A 21,831-nucleotide genomic window follows, 5' to 3' on the forward strand; every position below is an offset into this window, starting at 1 on the left:
TGCAACTGAGATTGGGGAAACAAATTGGGGGTTTTTATTATTAGGGTTCGCGTGAGGGAAGAAAAATCGCGATCTTTGTTCCAGCTGAAGCGGCAAGGTTCGTCGGTGAAGAAGAAGTAGTTGGAAGCGGCAGAGTGCATGCAGGGGTTCGTTTCTCGGTAGGTCAGGTGTGGGTCCTTTATTGATGAGAAACTACAATATTCGGTGGTGGTCCCCCAAAGCAACCCAAGAACCAATCATGCCATCATCACAGTTATCTGAAGTGTGTATGAATGACCAGGAAGCTCAACTATAGATGTGTGTATAAATGACAATGATGCCAAGTTTAAGGATCTTATTATGTAATAGTCTAAGGAACAATGTTTATGGTTTTACTACTATGTAATTTAATGAATGATAATGATGCCAACTATGTATGGTTTTGGATGTATTACAATGTTTTGGATATATTAGAATTTCCTTCTTTAACGTCTTATATATTACAATGACCAGGAACTGTATTTCCATTGCTGTATCACTAAAGCATAAGTACTGTTTTTTAATAATTTGGTGGGCACAGTTATGTTTAGAAATTTTTGCAGGTCTTATATCTGATATTGTATATGTTAGGGTATAAGGTGGGAGGTAATGAGAAGGAGAAGAAAGGTAGGAGGGAAGTGAGGCCGAACGGTATCGATCATAAAGGTCGAACGTTGGAAGGCAGGGAGCACATGTTAGGGGCTGGAAAGTGTACAAGAGAAGAAGGTGTAGGAGGGAGAGAGAGGGGGACCGAACGGTAGAAGGTGAGGAGCTATGTGACCGAACGGTAGAGGGAGGACGACCAGACCGAACGGTCGGGAACAGGGAGGTAGTTGGACGAGCGATAGAGGAGGGTGGACGACCAGACCGAACGATCGTGAGCAGGGAGGTAGTTGGACGAGCAGTAGACGAGGGAGGACGGCCAGCTCCAGAATTGCTTCCCTCTGTTCTTAGCAGTTCTAGCTGTTCTTACCACTGTTTTCTCTCCACACAGGCAAAGGGGTGATACACCATCAATCGTAGATACTCCACCACTACGAAAAACGAAATCAGAGTTTTGATTCCGCCACCCATTGCATGTCGAAGATGAACAAGAATGCGACTTCTGCACTTCATTATCCATCACTTCGAATCGAAGAAAGAATGCGCACCCTCCCACTTCCAACTACATAATCTTCACCCACGAACACTGGCGCTTCGAATCAAAGAAAGAATGGGATTTTTTCCCTCACGGGAACCCTACTAGTAAGAACCCCCAATTTGTTTCCCCAATCTCAGTTGCATTTCTCAATTAAAGGGGGCTGCCCTTAAAGTTTTTCAATTTTCCTAGTATGCCTTTACCCAAAAGTGATTATACCTCTGTTCCTTCTTCTTTATTTAATACAAAAATGCTTTTAAATGCCACGTCTGCTTAGTAACTGCAATGACCATGCCACGTAACCAATACTGTAACGGTTGTTTGTCCAATTTAACGGCAGGCCTGTAATTGATTTAATTTTACAAAATCAAGGACTCAATTGATATGCCGAAAAGAAAGAGGACCTATTTGAAATTCATGACCAAAATAGGGACCTACAGATACATTAAACCTTAGATTTTTCATTTAATGACTTCATTCAAGTTTTGAGATCTTATTTGAACATCTTTTATCCGTGACTAATATCTACATTCGACAAACGGGCAATAATTGATAAATAATTTACAACTTTCTTGTAATATTATTAAACAAAAAGAAAAGTTATTGAAGTATTATATATTAAATTTAGTTTTTGATATCTGATAAAGTACATATCATCTCCCTCTTTAGATAGGAGGCACATGTTAATTTTGTATTGGTAGGTGAGAGTCATTTGAGAATGGGGTTTCAATTTTTCTTTAGTTTCTTCCTTTTGTTACTGCCTACATTCTCTTCCTCCGAATATCTTGGGAACAACCTTCTGTCTAATCGGAAAGTATTCCTCAAAGAAGAAGAAAACCTTTCCTCTTATGCTGTGATTTTTGATGCTGGTAGCACTGGAACTCGAGTGCACGTTTTCCATTTCGACCAGAACTTAGATCTCCTTCGCATTGGCAATAATCTTGAATTTCTCGCAAAGGTACGTCATTTGGCCTGCTAATTTTTGCTTCATAATTGTTCTCATGTATCTCTTTGGTTTTGTAAAACCTTACTTTCGTTCTTGTGCTGTAGGTCACACCCGGTTTGAGTTCATATGCGGATGATCCTGAAAAAGCTGCCCAATCTTTGATTCCACTTTTAGAGGCAGCTGAAAATGTTGTCCCTGAGGACCTGCACCCCAAGACACCCCTTATGCTTGGCGTGGGTCTTTCTCTTCTCTATTACATGAATACAACGTTTGGTCGAAAATCTGAACAACGTTTTCCACATAATGTCTTTTCCTTTTGTTAATGATGCAGGCAACCGCAGGTTTGAGACTTTTGGAAGGGAATGCTGCTGAAAACATATTGCAAGCGGTAACTAATTACCAGAGCCTCGTTTTCTCATTTTGCTAACCATGACTTTTCAACTTCTTGTGTTTTCGTTTTGCTATCTTTCAGGTTAGGAATTTGTTCAAGAACAGAAGTACTCTGAACCTTCAATCAGATGATGCAGTAGCTATAATTGAAGGAACCCGAGAAGGCTCTTATCTGTGGGTATGATATGAGATTTCTCTATTATTCATAATTTTATCCATCATTTGATTTCACCTTTCGTTTTTCTTTTCTTTTAAGCAAAAATAATATATTAGAATAAGTGCAATCCGTATGACATACAGCTAAATAAGCTTTCTCTAAGTAAAAGGAGAAGAAAGGTTAAAATATAAATTTTATACTTTTCTCACATAGATCTCAACAAATCATATAAAGCACAACGACACACTACTTCAACCATGAAATTAACAAGAGAATCAAGAGAGATCCTCTGGGTCGAAGAATTTTTAACTTAAAAATTATGTGTGATTTTATTAATTATTATTATGATAGACTATTATTTAATGTATATATATATATATATACATATATATATAATTTATTTATAAATATCAAAACATCATTTAAAATTAAGTAAAATATTAAAAAAAAAATTAAATTATTTTGTTGTAAATTAAACTTATCACATTATTTTAGATTTATAGTATAATGTTTTTTATCATATGGATGAATGATAATTTATCAGTGTGATGTCTGGACGCAATTTTTGGGAAAATAATTTTGATACCAGTATTATAATTTTGTGACTTACATTGAAACTTTTATGAGTTGTAGTTGGCTGTGAATTATCTACTGGGGAGGCTGGGAAAAAAGTTTTCAAAGACAGTGGGAGTGGTTGATCTTGGAGGAGGATCAGTTCAAATGGCATATGCTGTCTCAAGGAACACAGCCAAAAATGCCCCATTACTACCTCAAGGAGAGGATCCTTACATAAAGAAGCTATATGCGAAGGGCAAAAATTACGATCTCTATGTTCACAGGTTTCATTTCTTATTCTCCCTATACAGGAGACAAGTTTGGATTCACTTCATTTCAAAATAAATTAAGATTTTAGGATTTTATTAATAATTTTTTTTAAATTTTATTTTATTAGTTTTTGGGTACAGTAATATTTAGTTTGATTTTGTGAATTTGTGAAAAATAAAATAAGAATAGATAGTTATGATTTTTTGTTTATTTAAGTATAATATTATTTTATGACTAAGTAGATTTTATTTTTAAGATAGTTTATTTTTAGGTTTTATTTTCTTAACATGACATGAATGGTAGAATATTTAGTTAACACCATAATTTGTGTCTCAGTTACTTGCGCTATGGTACAGAAGCATTTCGTGCAGAGGTTTTGGAGGTCACTGATGGCTCTGCTAACCCTTGCATTTTGGCTGGATACGAAGGTAAACAAAGTCATTGCTTTGTGGCATTCACTTCTTGATGATACGTTGAGAGATGGAAATAACAGGTGAGTTTGTTGTTGTTTATAGGAAGCTATACATATTCAGGAGTGGAGTATGCAGTGTACCCTCCAAAGTCAGGGCCCAGTTATGATGCATGCAGAGAGATAGTCCTTGAGGCTCTCAAACTGAAGGCGCCATGTTCTTATCACAATTGCTCATTTGGTGGGGTATGGGACGGTGGAAGAGGAAGTGGACAAAGAACTATTTATGCTACTTCATCCTTCTATTATCTGCCCAGAGACGTATGAGCATTATTTTAGCATGAGTTTCTGATTTGGATTTCTTTCTCAGGCTACAGTGATAGTAATTTCGTTGTTCGTTGTATAGGTTGGTATCGTTGATCCAAAATCTCCCAATGCCATTGTTCGTCCTGTGGATCTTGAAAACTTGGTTAAGGGAGCTTGTGGAAAAACATTTGAAGATGCCAAATCCAGTTATCCACTTCTTTCTGAAGAAAGAGTTCCGTTTGTGTGCATGGACATTACGTACATGTATGCGTTGCTGATTGATGGATTGGGTAGGTTTTCCACTGTATGATCAAGTTCAGATTCATACAAGTTGGTTATTATTTTCATTTGGTTATTAATATTACGTGTTTGTTTGTTTCCAGGCCTAGATCCTGAGCAAGAGTTTACACTGGCTGATAAAATTGAATATGAAGATGCTCTTGTGGAAACAGCATGGCCTCTTGGCACAGCCATAGAAGCCATATCATCAGTGCCTAAATTTGAACGGTTTATGTATTTCATGTAAGATTCTTTGTGGAAGCTATAACTGATGATGATCAGTTACTAGAAATAAATGAGACTTTCCACTTTAAACATTAGATTATGCAGGTGAGGTTGTGGTGATGAAATGCCCTGATCACTCTTGTTAATCATATATCAATCTCACTAATTAATCTTTATTTTATTTTATTTTATTTTATAACTTCAGTTTAATATATAAGAAACATTAAATCTATCTAATATCAACATTCGTAAATAAATCAAAGTTATCTATGCATTATTTTTGGTAAAAAAATTCATTGATAATCTTATACATACAAATTTAATTTATGTCAACCACCAATTAAGTGTTCATGTTCTATGGGTTTAGATTTTGGATAGTAAAAAAAAGATCATATTAATTAACTTGCATTTCAGTTGGAGTTTAAGGTAATATAACATATATTTACATAGCAATTAATTAATGAACTTTGATTCATATAATCCAAACATCATCTTTAAATTTAACATTGTGTTCACTTTGGTGGATGGTACTGTTGAGAAGGAAAAGCGAAGACAAAATTGAGAGATAGCTGGTGTTCGCTTTGGACGATTTGCAAAGACGAAATGGAGCGGATTTTTGAGATACGTCTTTTTTGTATCACTCGCAAATATGCGATGATTTGGAGTGAATTGAAGGCAAATGTCATATTTGCCCTTCCTAGATATCATAATGCCTGGAACGTGCTTGTTGCCGTATTTTGAAAGTGAAGATGCGTTGAAGACAGAGAACTAAAGCTTGAAGCAGGAAGATGCGTTGAAGATGGAGAAGCAAAGCTTGAAGCATGTGTGTATTCGGTTCCAGAAGTGTTTATCCAGTTCCATTGCTTGGAAGAAATTGAGGTAAAGGGTGTATTCAGTTACGGGGTGTCTGTATTCGGTTACGCTGCAGTGTGAGACAAAACCAGTTGTTGTATTCAGTTATGGGATGTGCGTATTCAGTTGCGCTGTAGTGTGAGACGAAAACTGTATTCGATTCAAGTTTGTCTTATTCGGTTTCAGGCGTTCGCTTCACCATGGGTGGAGGTTGCAGAGGTCAAACCGACGCTGTTTCAGCCCTACACGGAGGTTTTTAGGATTCAGAGGTTTCGCGAGTGCGAAGTCATTTACAGAAGGTGGGCAATGTTGGGTGCTTTCAGTGTTTTGGCCGTTGAGGCTCTCACTGGAGTCGCATGGCAAGACACCGGAAAGGTATTGTTTTAGTGTCTTTCGATATCCTTTTCGATAGACTGATTCTTCTTTTCGATACCCTTTTACTCTTTTGCATAATTTTACATTTTGGTTTGTTCGGTTCTCCTTTGGTTAACGACAATGGTTCTCCTTTTCTTATTTTATTTTGTGGGATAATGGTGTTTGTGTTTTGTTGTATTGTCTGTATAAGTTTCACACAACCTAAATTAAAAGTTACAAATATTATTACAAAAATATTACAATTAAAGATAAATTCATTTTACTAAAATAATTTTTTACAGTATTAAAATTAATTTTAATAATTAATGTTAATTTTTTATTCCTTATAAATTTTTTTAGAATTAAATATAACATTAACAATTATCATTTTATATTACATTAATAACTAGAGAGATTTTGGTAATCTTCAATTTCTACCAATTAAAGAAATTTTTTTATCTCTCACATTGATCAAATCCTACACTAATTCTCATAAACTTTATTTCCATATCCACTCTCATTTACTTCCAGATCCACTCAAATAAACAACAATTAATTCACCCTCAAATTCTCTCAAATTCATCCACTCACTCTTCCCCAATTCCTCTCTCCCGAGTGAACAAAGGCTAAAAGTTTTAAAGGTACTATAGAAGTTGAGAAATAACAAAACAAAATATGAATAAGTTTAATCCAACTTCTTCCTTGGTATGCTAAAACTCTTATAACCCGACTCAACACACTAAACTTACACACTAAATTTAAAGTTAAAAAAGGTTAAATGGATTGACTCATTTACTCATAAAAAAAGTTATGTATCTAATTAATGATATTTTCACAAGTTGAAGATGGCAACAAGTTGATAATATAAATTCCTTCATACTGCTTCGTCACAAGTTGAAGATGGCAACAAGTTGATAATATAACCCTTCTCTTTATAATCTCACCTTCAAACAATAACACTACAATAAACTGTTATGTCTATTGAGGAGGAGATTCACTGGAAAGATACAATAATAATAAGATATGAGTCCAACCACATAAGGGATTAACATCACTCTCTACCCAAAACATTAAGGCAAAGGTTTAATGGATCTTTAACCTTATATGGTAATCTACTTTCTCATTTCTATCCAATGTGGGACTTGGACTCACACTTGGATTCCCAACATAAACCACTCACTTCAATCGAAATTACTTTCTCGCTCAATTCCATAATCACACATTTTTTTAATTAAAATTTACAACTTTTGAGGCATTTATTAAAAAAATGAACAAATGTTTTTTTTTTGAAGAATTAGGGTCACTAGGGGACAAGAAGACACCCCAATATACTCCCTCCATAGTTGTTCTACTAGATAGGCCACAAACCAGGGGTGCTTCTCTAAATTGGATAGCAATTACAACTCCCTTTGACTTCAAAAGGGAATTGGAGAATGAGGTAAACAAAAGGACGCAATGGAAATAATTTGATTGTTAATGATAAAAACAGAATGAAGATAAGATGTAAGGAATGAATGGATGAAGATTCTCATGAAGGAAGGTGCATATGGTGCAGTGTGGGAGATAGAATGCTAAAACAGAAAGCCTAGCTAGGGAGAAAGGCTAGAGGATACTCTCATACTCTTTCATGGTGACTCTCAAGAAGGAATTGGTCTTGGAGTGATCTCAACAGGGATTCAATTCATTAATCTCAAAAGTGTTTTACAAAGGAGGGAAGCTCTCTATTTATAGGGATGAGAATCCCTTTTTACACATTGTCGCAACCCGAATCGCGACGGGACGACGATTCAAAAAGAAACGGGTTTTGAAAAGAGATTTTGGAGTCGCCACCATAGTTTATTCTGGAAAACTACGAAAAAACCATAAAATAATAAGACACGGTCCACGAAAACCATATTCTGGGTTCGGGAGTCGGTTACGCGTAGGGAAGGTGTTAGCACCCTACAACGCCTGCCCTAAGGCAGTACCTTTAACTAAATGCACGAATATGATGTAGTTTTCAAAATGTTTGACTATTCCCTAAAATAAAATTCTAAATAAACAAAATATATTTTTTAGTTTTTTGGGCCCGACAAGGATTGACCTTGCTCCTACGTATTCTCGTTCAGAATGAGAAATCAGGGTTACGTAGTTCTTTTGGAAACTGCTTGAAAATTTTGTTTGAGAATTTTGTTTGAGAAATTGATTATGGATAATGATTTTGTATTTTTGGAAAATGAACCTGACAAGGACTAGCCTTGCTCCTACGTATCTCCACTTTTGATGGAGAATCAAGGGTAACGTAGTTCTAGCGAAAGATTGTTTGTTTGTTTGAAAGTGTTGATGTTTTTAGCTTTTGAAGATTTTATATATTTGTTTTTGACATTTTTGAGAAAAAGAAGGTAATGAGTACTAGACCGACACGAACGTTCACACAAGTACTCATACCTTTAGAATGGTATTTAAATATTTTTAATTATTTTTTAAAAGAGAAATAACAATATTAAGCACTAGGACGATGCGAACGATCACACGAGCACTCATACCGTTATCTACTTATTTAGGAAGACTTAAGAGTATTGAGTGCTAGGCTGATGCGGACGATCGCACGAGCACTCATACCATTATTTAATTATTTAAATAAGAGAGAAAGGCATTGAACACTAGGACGATGCGGACAATCACACGAGTGTTCAACCTCTAAAACATATTTTGTTATTTTTATTTAAAGAAGAAGGAAAAGTTTTTAGCACAAGGACGATGCGAGCGATCACACGTGTGCTTAACCTTTAAAACGTATTTTTGTAATTTTATTTCAAAAAAGAAGAAAAGGTTTTTACCACAAGGACGACGCGAGCGGTCACACGTGTGCTTAACCTTTAAAACGTATATATTCTTTTTTCTAATTTTATTTTAAAAAAAAAAAGAAAAGGTTTTTAGCACAAAGACGACGCGAGCGGTCACACGTGTGCTTAACCCTCAAAACGTATATTTTTTGTAATTTTATTTTAGAAAAAGAAGAAAAGGTTTTTAGCACAAGGACGACGCGAGCGGTCACACGTGTGCTTAACCTTTAAAATATTTTTTTTTCTTAATTTAAAATATATATAATTTTAATATTTTTTGTAATTTTTATGGAGAACGAAACAAACAAGTCTAAAATAAAACAAAGGGGTGTGGGCTATCATACAAAGGGGTTACATGCAATAAAAATTAATTACCAAACAAATAATAATGAAAATAAAGAAACAAAAGCATAAAAATAAAGTAAGAGAACAACCCAACAAGAATAGGGGTGCAGAGATAAAAACCAGAGGTACGGAGTAAAGTTGAGGCTCCTTTGGTTTGGGTCAAAGTCCTTTTTCTCCAACTTTGAATCTGCCAAGGTGTAAAGATGAAAATGGTGGTGCATCCCGAAATGTGTGTCCAGGTCCAATTCTTTTTTTAATTTTTGTTTGGAGAAACAGAATGGGCTTCAGCCCAAATGGAAGGGGGTGTGAATAGGAATTGCTTCTCAGTAGGAAGAAAAAGGAAGCAACCCACACCAGGCCCAAGGCCTCTTGATCCCAATCAGAAACCCATTAGGGGTTCCCCAACTTCATCTCATTTTTCATTCAGAGACCTTGCACGCTTAGGGTTTTCCTCTTCCGCATAGGACCAAAGAGGCTTAGGGGCGTCACCTCCGCACACACACCGCCGCCTCCGCCAGACCGGCCGCCGCTAGCCGCAAACCAGGGCGTCACCCGTGCGCTGATTGGCCGCCACAGACCCCACTGGTTGCCGCGCCAAGCTTCTCCGAACCAGCCACCACTTCTTCTAGTCTTGGCGTCGGCGGCAACCCCAAGCGCCATCGTAACCGTCTCCAACCGCGGCGCCATTGCCTCTCTCTCTCGTCTCTCTTCGCGAGAGGTTCTCTCCACCACCATCGCGTCGCCACCACGGTCGAGCCTGCCGCCAGTGCTACCTAGAGCCAATGGGTTTCTGATGGAAGCTACTCCAGGATATGCAGAGGAAGCTCCAAAACATAGAGAAGTGGCAGCGGATTGAGAGAATGCAGTGGAATTTCTGGATGCATGGAAGGTGTTTGATAAGATGCTGGATGTGTTTGAGTGGTTGTGTTTGGTAGAATTCTAGCTCAGCAAGCTTTCCAAAGGGGAAAGAAGCTAGAGGAGGTGCAAGATAACAATGCACAAGGTTGAACTTGAGAGTGAAAGCTGAAAATTGGCAGCATTTCTTTACTACAAATCAAGTTACATTTACAAGTGATGAAGCTCTCTATTTATAGAAGAAGGAGAGCTTCTAAAACGTATTGTGCAAGTTATTTTAAATGTGCACATGCTGTAAAACAGATAGAGGAAGCTTGGGCAGCAAGCTATAATTGCCAACTCAGCAAAGCAATTGAAGAAGATGGAGTTGTTGTCTTTGGTGTTGAACGTAATGCAAAAGCCGTGGGCACCATCCATTTGTGCTTCTTTGCTTTTCTTACGTGGCAGCCCTTTTAATTTGCATAGACATGGTTCCTCCCTTTTATTAATATTCTACAAAAGCAATGTAAAAGTATTTAGCAAAGAGAAAGAGAACTTAGTAAATAATACTCCATAAGAGTAAGGTAGTGAGTGCTCCCTCTTCCTCTTGGATTCTCTTGGACATGGCTCTTGTTAAAGGTCCTATGTTAAGCTTAGATGGTCCTCCATCAGTTTCCCCCTTCTATCCTTCTCTTCTTCATGAATGCCGGCCTTAGTCAGTTTGCCTGCAACTCCACCATTCTTCGCGTTGAACTTGTTGATGAACGCTTCCACTCGCCGGTTCAATTTGTCCCAATTCAGTGATGGCTCTTTCCTCAGCCCTGTCGGCACGTTTTTTCGAGCTTGCAGCCACTGGCGCTTCCTAGAACCGGTGATGCTGCTCCCTTCTTTTTTCTGTGAGATATGTGTTCCCTCCAACTTGGGGCATGTTGTAGTGTGATGAAAATGGAAGCAGAAGGTTGGATGCTTCAAGAGTTTCGATGATAAAATGCTTGTGGAGGTAAATAAGAAGAATAAGTTCAGTATGCACTGAAGGAAAATGGGTTTCGGTGATGGCCGTGAGTGTGAATATGGCTATGGTGATGGGTGTATATGAGTTGCTAGCATTGATAGAGAATGGAGGAGGATTGAGTGTTGTGTGATGCGGAGATGAATCTGTGGAGTGAATGGGATAGGAGTATGTGTGGTGAATCCTGGTTTGGTGAGGAATTATGAAGGGTGATAATGAAGTCTTGTGTGTCAAGAACGGAGGTGTCGCTCCAAGGTTATGGAGGCCTCGGATGAAAATGATGGGTGTTGGAGGCAATAAAGAATGGCCAGAGGTGAACGATGGATGCTAATGAAGATGAGGAATTGGGAGTGAATGGATATTTTTTGATTTTTGTTTTAGGAAACGTGGTGGAGGTGGATCTTTTGGTCAGAGTTGAATGATGTTGGTGCCTTGCGTGAAGAGGCCAAAATCAGGGGCTGCCAACTGACACTCTGTTGCCTCCTGCGAACATGACCTTTCTTTTACAGCGACCACCCGCATTTACGGCAACTAACTTTGCTTTTTACCATTGGAAATGATCGGGCCAAATATTTGTTTCCAAAAGTAGTTGATAGGAAAAGATTTCAGCAAAAAAAAAAATTGACAATGTTGGAAACGCAAACGGTTAAGTAAAACTTCTTTTTGTTGATTTTTTGCTATTTCTTATAAGTTTTCCTTTTCTCTTTTTTTTTAGAAAAGACTAAATAAAAATATAGTCAAATAAACTAATATAATAATATAAAACGAAATGATATATATAGTAAAATAAAATTAAAATAAGAAGATAAAATAAAGTAAAATAACTTAATAATAGTAAAATAAAATAGAATAACCAATAAAGAAAAAAAGATAAAATAATAAAAAATAATAAAGTAAACTAAAGAAATAAAATAATATAAAATAAAAAATAAAAATAAAGAAAATAAAAATAAGGCAAAATCAAAAGAGACTCATTATTTAGTCAACCCGGACGAAATTGGGTGTTGACACACACTACCCATCATGCTTAACAAACCCCTCTATACACAAATCAAGTGCCATCTGTAAAAGCCACGTTTTACATGCTTAAGACACGTGCAACAAAGCAGAAACGTGAAGCAGCTCATTACACTGGGTCCCGAAGAGTTTGCATTGAGTGGAATGACTTTGGCAACCATGTGTATTCTTGTTTTCTTGATCTTAGAGCTTGGCAAGATGGTCCATAGTTTGGAAAGGATATCATAAATGTTTGGATTGCTTTTTAAGCTTGCATTCTTCTACCTTGTTGATCTTTTCTTGGTCAAACTCCTAGTATATAGATTATGGCTTTTACCCAAGCTATCATCCCCTCTCTCTTAAGAAGCATTGGTCCTTAAATCTGACGGGTCGCCTTAATATGAAGATATATGAATTTATTGCAGAAGAAACTATTCCTAGTCTTAGGAGCAAACCATCTTGAAATGACGTTATTTCTGTTGGGATCCATAGGAATTCCTCCTAGTTTAAATGCTAATCCACAATAAGCATCAAACATATATTTAATTAGTATTGTTCCAACAAACAAAACTCCTAGAGTTCGCCGCTTGGTAACGAACGTTCTTCGTGAACTCTCACATGAGTCTCTTTCACTTAAGGAACGTTCTAAGTGAACATCCGTAGGTAGTGCGCAAATCTGTCGGTAAATTGAATTTATCGACGGATTACGGACGGTCAAACATCCATCGATAAAAGTGTCGTCTTTAAATTTTATCGACGGATTTTTTATTTTGTCGGTAATTACCAAAAGATGGGCGAACCGTCGGTAGTTACTGAAGGAAGAAATTTTTCGGTAATTATCGAAGGAAAAATCGGTCGATAATTATTGAAGGAAAAATTTCGTCGATAATTACCAAAGGAAGAAATCTGTCGGTAAATACCGAAGGAAAAATTCCGTCGATATGGTTCATCTTCTTCTCTGCTCTCCCTCTTCCTCTCCTTCTTTCTTTCATTATTACCAATCCAGTTCATCTTCTTCCGTCTTCCGTTGTGTTTCTTCATTTTTTTATTTTTACCAATATAGAAGATTGAATAAATTAAATGTAGGGATAAAATTTGGTGTTGGCCGAACTTAGAGCAAAGCGTGTGGTTGTGGCAGTGGGTGGTGGTGGCTGTACGTGGTGGTGGCAGTGTGTAGTGGTGGTAGTGCGCGGTGGTGGTAGTGCACGGTGGTGGCAGGGACGACCTAGCTGAAGCACGATGGAGGCGACTTGACTGAACGAAGCATCGACTTTACTGAACGGAGATAGAGCCTCTCTTGATTTGTAGATGTATGGAGTGGAAGAGAAGAAAAAGATGGAGTGGAAGATGGAGAAGTCGGAGAAAAAGAAACTTCCTCAACAAAATGAGGAAGAAATGTGAGATCACTAGTGCAAAAACAGCGTATAACATCACGCGTTCAACGTCTAACCACTCAATAGCCAACGTTAAAAATGACCGGTGTCAATTTTGTAAATAAATGCAATTATTAAATGTCGTTCAGAATTATAATTCGACATAAAAGGATATAAAACGTCGAATGCCTCAACGTTAGACGTAAAAAGGTTAGTAAATTCAATAAAAATTTGAGCGGGAGATTGAAAATTCATTCAATTTATCTCAGCGCGCGAGACCCTCTTCTCTGCTCAAATTTTTCTCGAACGAAGTTTAACGACCATCACATGTAATCTTTCTTTCATTTGATATAAATGCATGTTAATAAACTACTTTAAGTATAATTTTCGTTTTGTTTTCACCGATTATTTTCGTGTTATTGTCCTTCATAGGCGCATTCTGATTTCTCTCTCACTGGTGGCAACACTTTATTCCGATAAACTCACCTTTTGAAGGTTAGTTTTCGTTTTCGTTTTCGTTTGAAGAACTTATTTATTGAACTTGTTTGTTATTTGATTGAACTTGTTTGTTGTTTGTTATTGTTATTTGTTGTTGATTCTATATTACCGTTCATAGTTCTGCTTTTCAGGTCTCGTAGAGTTGTAAAAAAGGATTACAATTTATTAAAAAAATAAAAAAAATTGATTAACGTCGTATATTGACAAAATTCGACATTAAATTAATGTCGAATTTTTTAAATTCGATGTCAATTTAATGTCTCTCAATATGACGTCGTTCTCGAATTTGATGTGAAAGGCCAAAAATATTCGACGTTGTATGTTGTTTTTGTACTAGTGGAGTGAGAGATATATAACGATTTTGGCTTGCGAACAAAGAGGAGAAATGGACGGAAAAATTCCTCCTTGTTTTATCGACATATTTTTCGTTGATAATGTATATTTCATTTATTAAAGAATTTACCGATGGACTAATCCATCTGTAAGTCAAATAATGGAGAAAATAATGAAAATCGTTTATTGATAATGCATCAGACCTAAGGGTAAACTCATTTTAATATATATAAATATATGTTTGACAGAAAGGTTAAGTGACTAATTTTGTATTCACTTTTATTAAATATTGTTACACAATGTCACTCATTTGAGCCTCAAAATACCTTTAACATATATCTCTAACACGCTTGAATAAGGAAGAGAAAGTCAACAATACAATTTGGATAGTCAAAGATCATTAGAAAATCCAGTCGATCTGTAGAACAACTCTGAATGTTTGAATAAGAAATCTCAGTCTCAACCTGAAACACATACTACTAATGGATTTTAATATTTATCAACTGATATGTTGTGTCAGTAAATCGATTTTTTGTTTAGTGTGAAAACGATTCATGAAATAACTAACATGTCTACGTTGACGAACTCTCTTTATTAATTTCATATCAGATTCGAATGTTAATTTTTGGTCTTTGATCCTGAATCCCGTTTTAGCAGCAAAATGAAAATGCACGAATTCCACGTGATATTATAATAATACCGATCAATAGAATATTGTAAAAGTATATATTTTTTATAGGAAAATACAGCTGCACACTTACTTTATTGGGATTAAATTAATTTATGAAATTACTTTCCTTAAACAATTTTATCGCGTGATCAAACATTTTCAACAACTCCCCCATAAAATAATAAAGAAAGTACCTTTCTTCCCACATGGTATTCCAAGTAAGTGATTAAAGAAAAAAACAAAAGCAAGAAAGAAAAGGGAACTGATTAAAGAAATTAATTACTCATCTTAATTCTATATATTTTACTTTATTTTAGCCCTTATATAAATTTCCCCCCTCTAATCTCTACAAAGATAATTTTAATCTCTTATAGTGTTTTTTACGTACTTTGTTTAATTTTGTTTAATATTCAGTGTCTAAAATTTTAGAAACTAAAAGCATATTAAATATATTTAAGGATTAGAAAGATACTTCTTAACTATCAGATTAAAAGATAGAAGTCGTTGAACTTTACAAACCTAACCATAATTTTACCTGAAAAAAGTGATAAATATAATTTTTTAAGGAGGTATTTCTCTGATTTTATTCTTAAACAAGTAAAAATGGAATATATATTTCTATATTTATTAAAATGTTAATAAAAATTATCTGAGCATCTATGTTCTCTTTCCGGCAATCGTTTTGTTAATTTCATTAAAGTTTCTTACAATTTTTATGTCCCTACACTACAACGTAGTGGATAAGTTATGCTTTACATAAATGTGAAAAATTATTCCTAACTACATATAACTATTTTTTTCAATCATTGCAAAATTTGAAAACACCTTAGAAAAAAAAATAGCGAAACGTATTTTTAAATAACAATGTGATTTTAAGATACACTTAATAGGGTATGTGAAAAGAAACTCTTCCTAGACGATAAATTTAATAATATTAAACTATTTTCATAAAGAAATGGATGGAAAATGATTTTGTAACATCTTTAGAGGTAAAATGGTTATTTAAAAATTAAATTTTTATATTTATAAAGAAAAAAAAAGAGATTAAATTCATCACTCTAATTCCATCCTAATTTAAAGAATTTTGAACTTTTTGAAGGCTACATTCACTTAGAGCTGTCAAAATGGGTCATAACCCGCGGGCCAACTCGACCCACCACAGATTTGAGTCGGATTGGGTTTCAAAAAATTGTATTTTTTTTATGCAGGTCAGATTTCAATCCGGCTTATTTAAACCCGTCTCATGCGGGTTGAACCCGTGTTGAGCCAGATTGACTCACTTATCTAATTTTATTTTATTAAAATTTAATTTTAATTTTATAAAAAAATATTTATTATTATTTTTTTGCTTGAAAAAGTTATTTAAGTTTTTTATTTTCAAAATTAATTAAAAACTCTTGTTGGGAGTGAAATTTGTTTAGATTTGAATATTAGAAAGTTTGCAATTTTTTTTTTATTTTAAAAAAATTATAATTAAGTGTGCCACTGAGGCAATAATATGTTTATCCACCAATCCGTGGTGGGTGGATTCGGGTTCGAATTTTTCTGACTTACTAATAAATGAACCGGATTGGGTTGGCTTACTAAGTGACCAACCCGTGATAGGCCGGGTCGGGTCGGATGGCCCGTTCTACATTAACTGTATTATAAAAGGCCAGAAATCACGTTGTAGTATAACTGTTACAAAAATAAAACTACTATTATAAATCCTTCTAACAAATAAGTACTCAAATCCTAAATATAATTAAAATTTAACTTAATTAAACTTCAACTCTCATAAATATTTATATAATTTTAATTGACAGTCTATTAATATTTTTTTGTTTGTTGAATTTTTTTTAATTGAATTACATGAATCTAATCTTATATGAGTGAAAACATTTACATTCATTTGACGGTCTTAACAAGATAAAATAATTTAAAAAAAGTAATTTTTTTATAATTTAAAATACAAAAAAAAGAAAAAAAAAATAGTGCCAAATAAATATAAAAAATTAATGTGTAAAAAAGTTATCATTTTTCAACTGTTATCTCATTTCTTTTCTCCAAATATTGAAAACGTGAAGTATTATAATTAATATAAAAAATACTAATGCAAGAAAAGTCACTTTTTGTTTGCAATATTATTTTATTAAAATTAAAAATTACCTTACTCAGTTAACATAAATAAAACAGTAAAAACTGAATTAAAAAATATAAAAAAATTAAAAGTCCAATAAATATTTAATTAAAAAATATTAAAAAAACTAAAAACAAATAGAAAAATTAATAAAAATTCAACTAAAATATCTAAATTTGTAAAAAATTTAAAACTTAATTCAACTTTAAATCAACTCTCTCTTTTTTCTACTTTCCCTTTTTTATATAAACTAAAAACTATAAAAAATAAATTTGAAAATTCAAAAGACAGAAACATATTAATAAAAATATAATTAAAAATGTTCCTGTATGTGTCGAGTCACCTAAATCCGTGGGCTCTCAGTCATGTTCGTCCGGTCTCTTCACGATCTGTCCTTCGGCTAGTCTCTGTCTGTCCGTCCCATGCGCTTGGGAGGGTACCTGTTAAAGGTGCTCCGATGCTTAAGTCAGTAAAAGGTTCAATCGTTGTTTTAGTACCGCAATAAATGTGCAATTAATGAATTTGCCTACCTCTTACCTTTGACTTGTATTTATAGTTTTGGTCGTGGGTCTAGGATTAGCAGGGCCTTAATCACGGCCCAATCCCGAGCTCAACCCTCTAATCGGTGTTTTACCTTAATCACCTCTGCAAACCTACCTGTCATGGTCGTCCGGGTTGAGTGCTCGAGTCTGGCTGGACATCCCACATGCTATGTTTGGGACTGTCCAGGGGTCATCCGATACAAAAAATATCTAAATTTATTAAAAATTTAAAACTTAACCAAACATTAAATCAACTCTTATTTATTTATTTTTTTCTACTTTCTTGTTTTGATATCCATCTACCCTCCACATGTGAACATAGGTAAGAGAAATATTGAAAACATTATTTCTGAAAAGAAAATCTTACTATTTAGATATTGTTCTTACATTAATTCACTCCCAAAATAATATTTAATGAAGTATCAGACATGATCTTCTGATCAATGTGGATCTTTATGGCCATGTTGCACATCTAGATCTATAAATAATGACAAGAGTTATGAGTAGTGCAAGGAGCTAGTAGAAATGAATTTGGTGATTCCAAAATCAAAGAGCATGAGCTTCCTATCCCTCATCATTTTTCTACTCTTCTCATTGCCATCACTTTTTTTCGCAATATGTTGGGAACACTATCTTTCTCAATCATCGTAAGATACTCCCCAAACAAGAATTCCATACCTCTTATGTTGTCATCTTTCATACTAGTCTTCCATTTTGACCAGAACTCTCATTCGCATTAGCAAATGACCTTGAGTTTGCTAAAAAGGTTCATCTCAAACATTAATCATGATCCTCTATTCTCTTCATTTCTTACTCTTGCATTTCCCCTTCGTTAATTTGGTGCATATCACACTTGATTTGAGCTCTTACACAAATCCTGAAAAAGCTGCAGAATCTCTCATTCCACTTTTAGAGGACGCTGAAAGGGTTGTTCCCCAGGAACAACACCCCAAGACCCCCCTTAAACTTGGGGTGAATGTTTGTTTCTCATCTCCCTTATCCACATTATTAAGGGTTTGGTTTGGATCCTTATCCACAAACAAAGTCAAATGAAAAGCTCTTTAAACATGTTCATATGATGTAGAACATGGTTCTGACAATAATATTCGTTGTTAGTATTTTGAGGTTGTGAAAGGAATAATTGATGAGATAGAGAAAATGTAGAGATAGTTGAATGTAGAGAAAATATGGAGATAATGGAATGTAGAAGTAGTAGTTGGAAGAAGTGTTGTAGCTATCTTTGGTTGTAGTAGATGTTGGCTTACATACTAGATGTTGGCTACATGCATCAAATGGTAGAGTTCATGGGTATTTATAGACCCATAGATTATTCTAGAACATACTAGTCACAACTTATGTGGAATGTTCTAGATTTTTAGCTATGTAGAATATTCTTGATTTTTCTTCCTATCTTAGGTTTTTCTACAATATTCTAGAACTTGTATTACATTTCAATTCTCCTATCTAAGGAGTTTCTACATTCTTCTAGAATTGACATTACACTTTAATACTCCTTCTTAATGCAAATTCGGTAACTCCCAGCATAGTGCGTAGTAGTTCAAATCTTGGTCTTGGTAATGCCTTCGTAAAAATATCTGCAATTTGGTCTTCTGTTGGGCAGTACTCTAGTCGAATTTTTTTAGTTGTCTCTTCATCTCGAATGAAGTGATATTTAATAGCTATGTGTTTTGTTCTTTGATGATGGATTGGATTTTTTTTTATTGCTATTTTCGATTTATTGTCGCAATAGATAATAGTCGGTCAATCTTGTGGTTCACCCATTTCTTCAAGTATTCTTCGTAGCCATATTGCTTGACTTGTGGTTTCAGCAGCTGCTACATACTCTGCTTCTGTTGTTGATTGTGCCACAATTTTTTGCTTCTTTGATGCCCAAGATAAAATACCGGATCCTAGTGAAAAAGCGTATCCTGACATACTCTTCATGTCTTTCATTGATCCTGCCCAATCACTATCTGTGTAGCCAATCATCCTTGAGTTAGTCATGGTTTTGTACCATATGTAGATATCTTAAAATTCTTTTTCCTACTCCATAATGAATTTGGCTTGGCTTTTGCATCAATCTTGATAGAAGACTTGTAGCATACATAATGTATAGTCGTGTGGTTGTGAGATACAAGAGACTTCCAATTAAACTCCTATAATGCGATTCATCTACCTCTTGTGCTCCATCATCTTTTTGTAGCTTCTTGTTTACCACAAACTGAGTAACGATAGGTTTACAACCATTCATCTTGAACTTCTTTAGTAGAGCTTTAATATATTTCTTTTGAGAGATAAATATACCTTCTTTTTGTTGTTTCACCTCTATACCGATCGAGGAAATAGTTCATCAAGCCAAGGTTGATAATTTCAAATGTCTTCATCATGTCTTCTTTAAAGTCTTTCATCATCTCCATATTGTTTCTTGTATAGATAATAAGGTCATCAACATATAAAGAGACAATGAGATGGTATTGACCTTGTTCCTTAATATATAGTGTTGGCTCACTTTTACTCCTCCCAAATCCTTGATCTATGAAGTATTTATCAATCTTGTTATACCATGCTCGGGGAGCTTGCTTAAGGCCATATAACACTTTTTTAAATCTTAGTACTTTGCCTTCATTGCCTTTGTTGATGAAACCTTTTGGTTATTCAACATAAATCTCTTCTTCGAGCACCCCATTTAGAAAGGATGACTTGAATTAAAGGACAATCAATTTTTTTTTTCAAATAACTTTTCAAAACCAGCTCTGGTGCCAATTATTAGAATTAAAGATGCTTGTTTCTCAACACCAAGAGGGGGAGGGGGTGAATTGGTGATTTATAAAAATGAATGCTTTTCAAATCTTTTTGCAAAGTTAGAATGATCTTTAAACTTTCTTGTTATGTAAGTAAACGTGTATGCAATTTAAAGTAAACAAGATAGGGAAAGAAGTACAAACACAAGATTTTTATCCTAGTTCTGCCTTAATGCCTACATCTAGTACCCTTCCAATCAACCTTAGATTGAAGGATATTTCACTATAATGATTTGAGAATTACACCAAAGGTTTTACAGTGAACACACCCTCACAATGTAAACACCTTTCCAACTCACAATCAAATATAGAAAAGAAAACACTTTCACACATAGAACCACACGTTCTTGCTGCAGAAACCCTTTGAGAAATCCCTCTCAAAGTCCAAGAGCTTCTCATTCTTCTTCCTGTCGCACATGACCAGGGACACAGCAAAATCAACAAGTGCAGAACCCTTTTCTGATCAGAGCAAATACACCTCAGCAGTGCGAATATAAGATTAGTCAGTCAAGCTCTCAAATTTCCTCTCAAGAATCCTTCAAGTTTCTTCAAGATCTTCGCTTCTTGATTCTTGGAGCGTCTATGTAATTTGTAAACCTTTTTCAGATCAAAACTATCATATATGAATATGTTCAAATGATCAAAAGTCTTTTTAATTACAAGCAATGCGTCAATTTATAGTTTTCATCATATCAGACGCAAAGTAATCGATTATGTTAGTAATGTAACCGGTTACTTAAAAACCAGATGTAACAGAATGACAACTAACACAACTCTTAATTAAATGCACAATTAATGTAATTGATTTGCATTTAATGCTAGTCAAACATATTTAAAAATATGACCCTTATAGCAATTATGACTAAGCTGAAAACAGTTTTCAAAAGATAATAGACTTAATTGATTACATAAAATGTGTAATCGATTAAGCTTAGCACTTAAACAAATTTTGAAAACTTTTTCTGTTCAAAAACTCATCATAGAACATTTGAAAATTATATAAGCAAAAACACGAGTTTTAATCGATTTAACAACTAATGTAATCGATTCAAACTTGTTGTTTTGCCACAATTCAAAACATAAGCTGTTTGATGACCTTAATTGATTACAACAAAACTGTATTCGATTATGTCATGCAAATATGCTTTTGTGCTTGTGGTTTTAATCATAGATAACATACAATATGCATACAAAGATATAAACACATCATAAGCAGTAGTATGCACAACCAACAACATGTTAACATATGCATTTATCAGCAATAAACGTTTCCATATTCACATATGTATTTCATCACATAGAAACATATTTTTGTAGTGACATGACAACATATGTGTTGTTACAGTCAATGTGTTGTCATCATAAAAAACAAACACATCAAGGAGTGGGTTCAACACTCATATTGCTCCCTCTATCAATAGTTTTGGTTATGGATCAAGAGTTGTTTGTTTGTGTGCTCTGATACCACATTAGGAAATGGTATTGAATGTGATAATTTGCATTGATCATGTATTATTTAAATACAAGAAGTAATATATAATCAAGATCCTATAGTTATGTTAATTAAGACAAATACTTTTCTAAACT

At 34.6% G+C, this 21,831-nt stretch overlaps 1 protein-coding gene across 1 annotated transcript; it reads left to right on the plus strand.

Moving 5' to 3' along the window:
- Positions 1 to 1,814: 1,814 nt before the first annotated feature.
- LOC108327508 (nucleoside-triphosphatase) lies at positions 1,815 to 4,874 on the plus strand. The gene is made up of 9 exons (XM_017561204.2): positions 1,815 to 2,114; positions 2,207 to 2,335; positions 2,434 to 2,490; positions 2,575 to 2,670; positions 3,283 to 3,488; positions 3,811 to 3,902; positions 3,990 to 4,204; positions 4,290 to 4,479; positions 4,573 to 4,874. Exons 1-9 carry the CDS (start codon positions 1,875 to 1,877, stop codon positions 4,713 to 4,715), a joined length of 1,368 nt encoding a protein of 455 aa, XP_017416693.2. The 5' UTR covers positions 1,815 to 1,874; the 3' UTR covers positions 4,716 to 4,874.
- Positions 4,875 to 21,831: the final 16,957 nt, after the last annotated feature.

Source organism: Vigna angularis, chromosome 2, assembly GCF_016808095.1.
Source record: "Vigna angularis cultivar LongXiaoDou No.4 chromosome 2, ASM1680809v1, whole genome shotgun sequence".
Classification (NCBI taxonomy): Eukaryota; Viridiplantae; Streptophyta; class Magnoliopsida; order Fabales; family Fabaceae; genus Vigna; species Vigna angularis.

Coding starts and splice junctions, on each gene's coding strand:
- LOC108327508 (XM_017561204.2), top strand. CDS start 1,875: ATGGGGTTTCAATTTTTCTTTAGTTTCTTCCTTTTGTTACTGCCTACA. Junction 2,336..2,433: donor AGACACCCCTTATGCTTGGC/GTGGGTCTTTCT, acceptor TTAATGATGCAG/GCAACCGCAGGTTTGAGACT. Junction 2,671..3,282: donor GAGAAGGCTCTTATCTGTGG/GTATGATATGAG, acceptor TATGAGTTGTAG/TTGGCTGTGAATTATCTACT.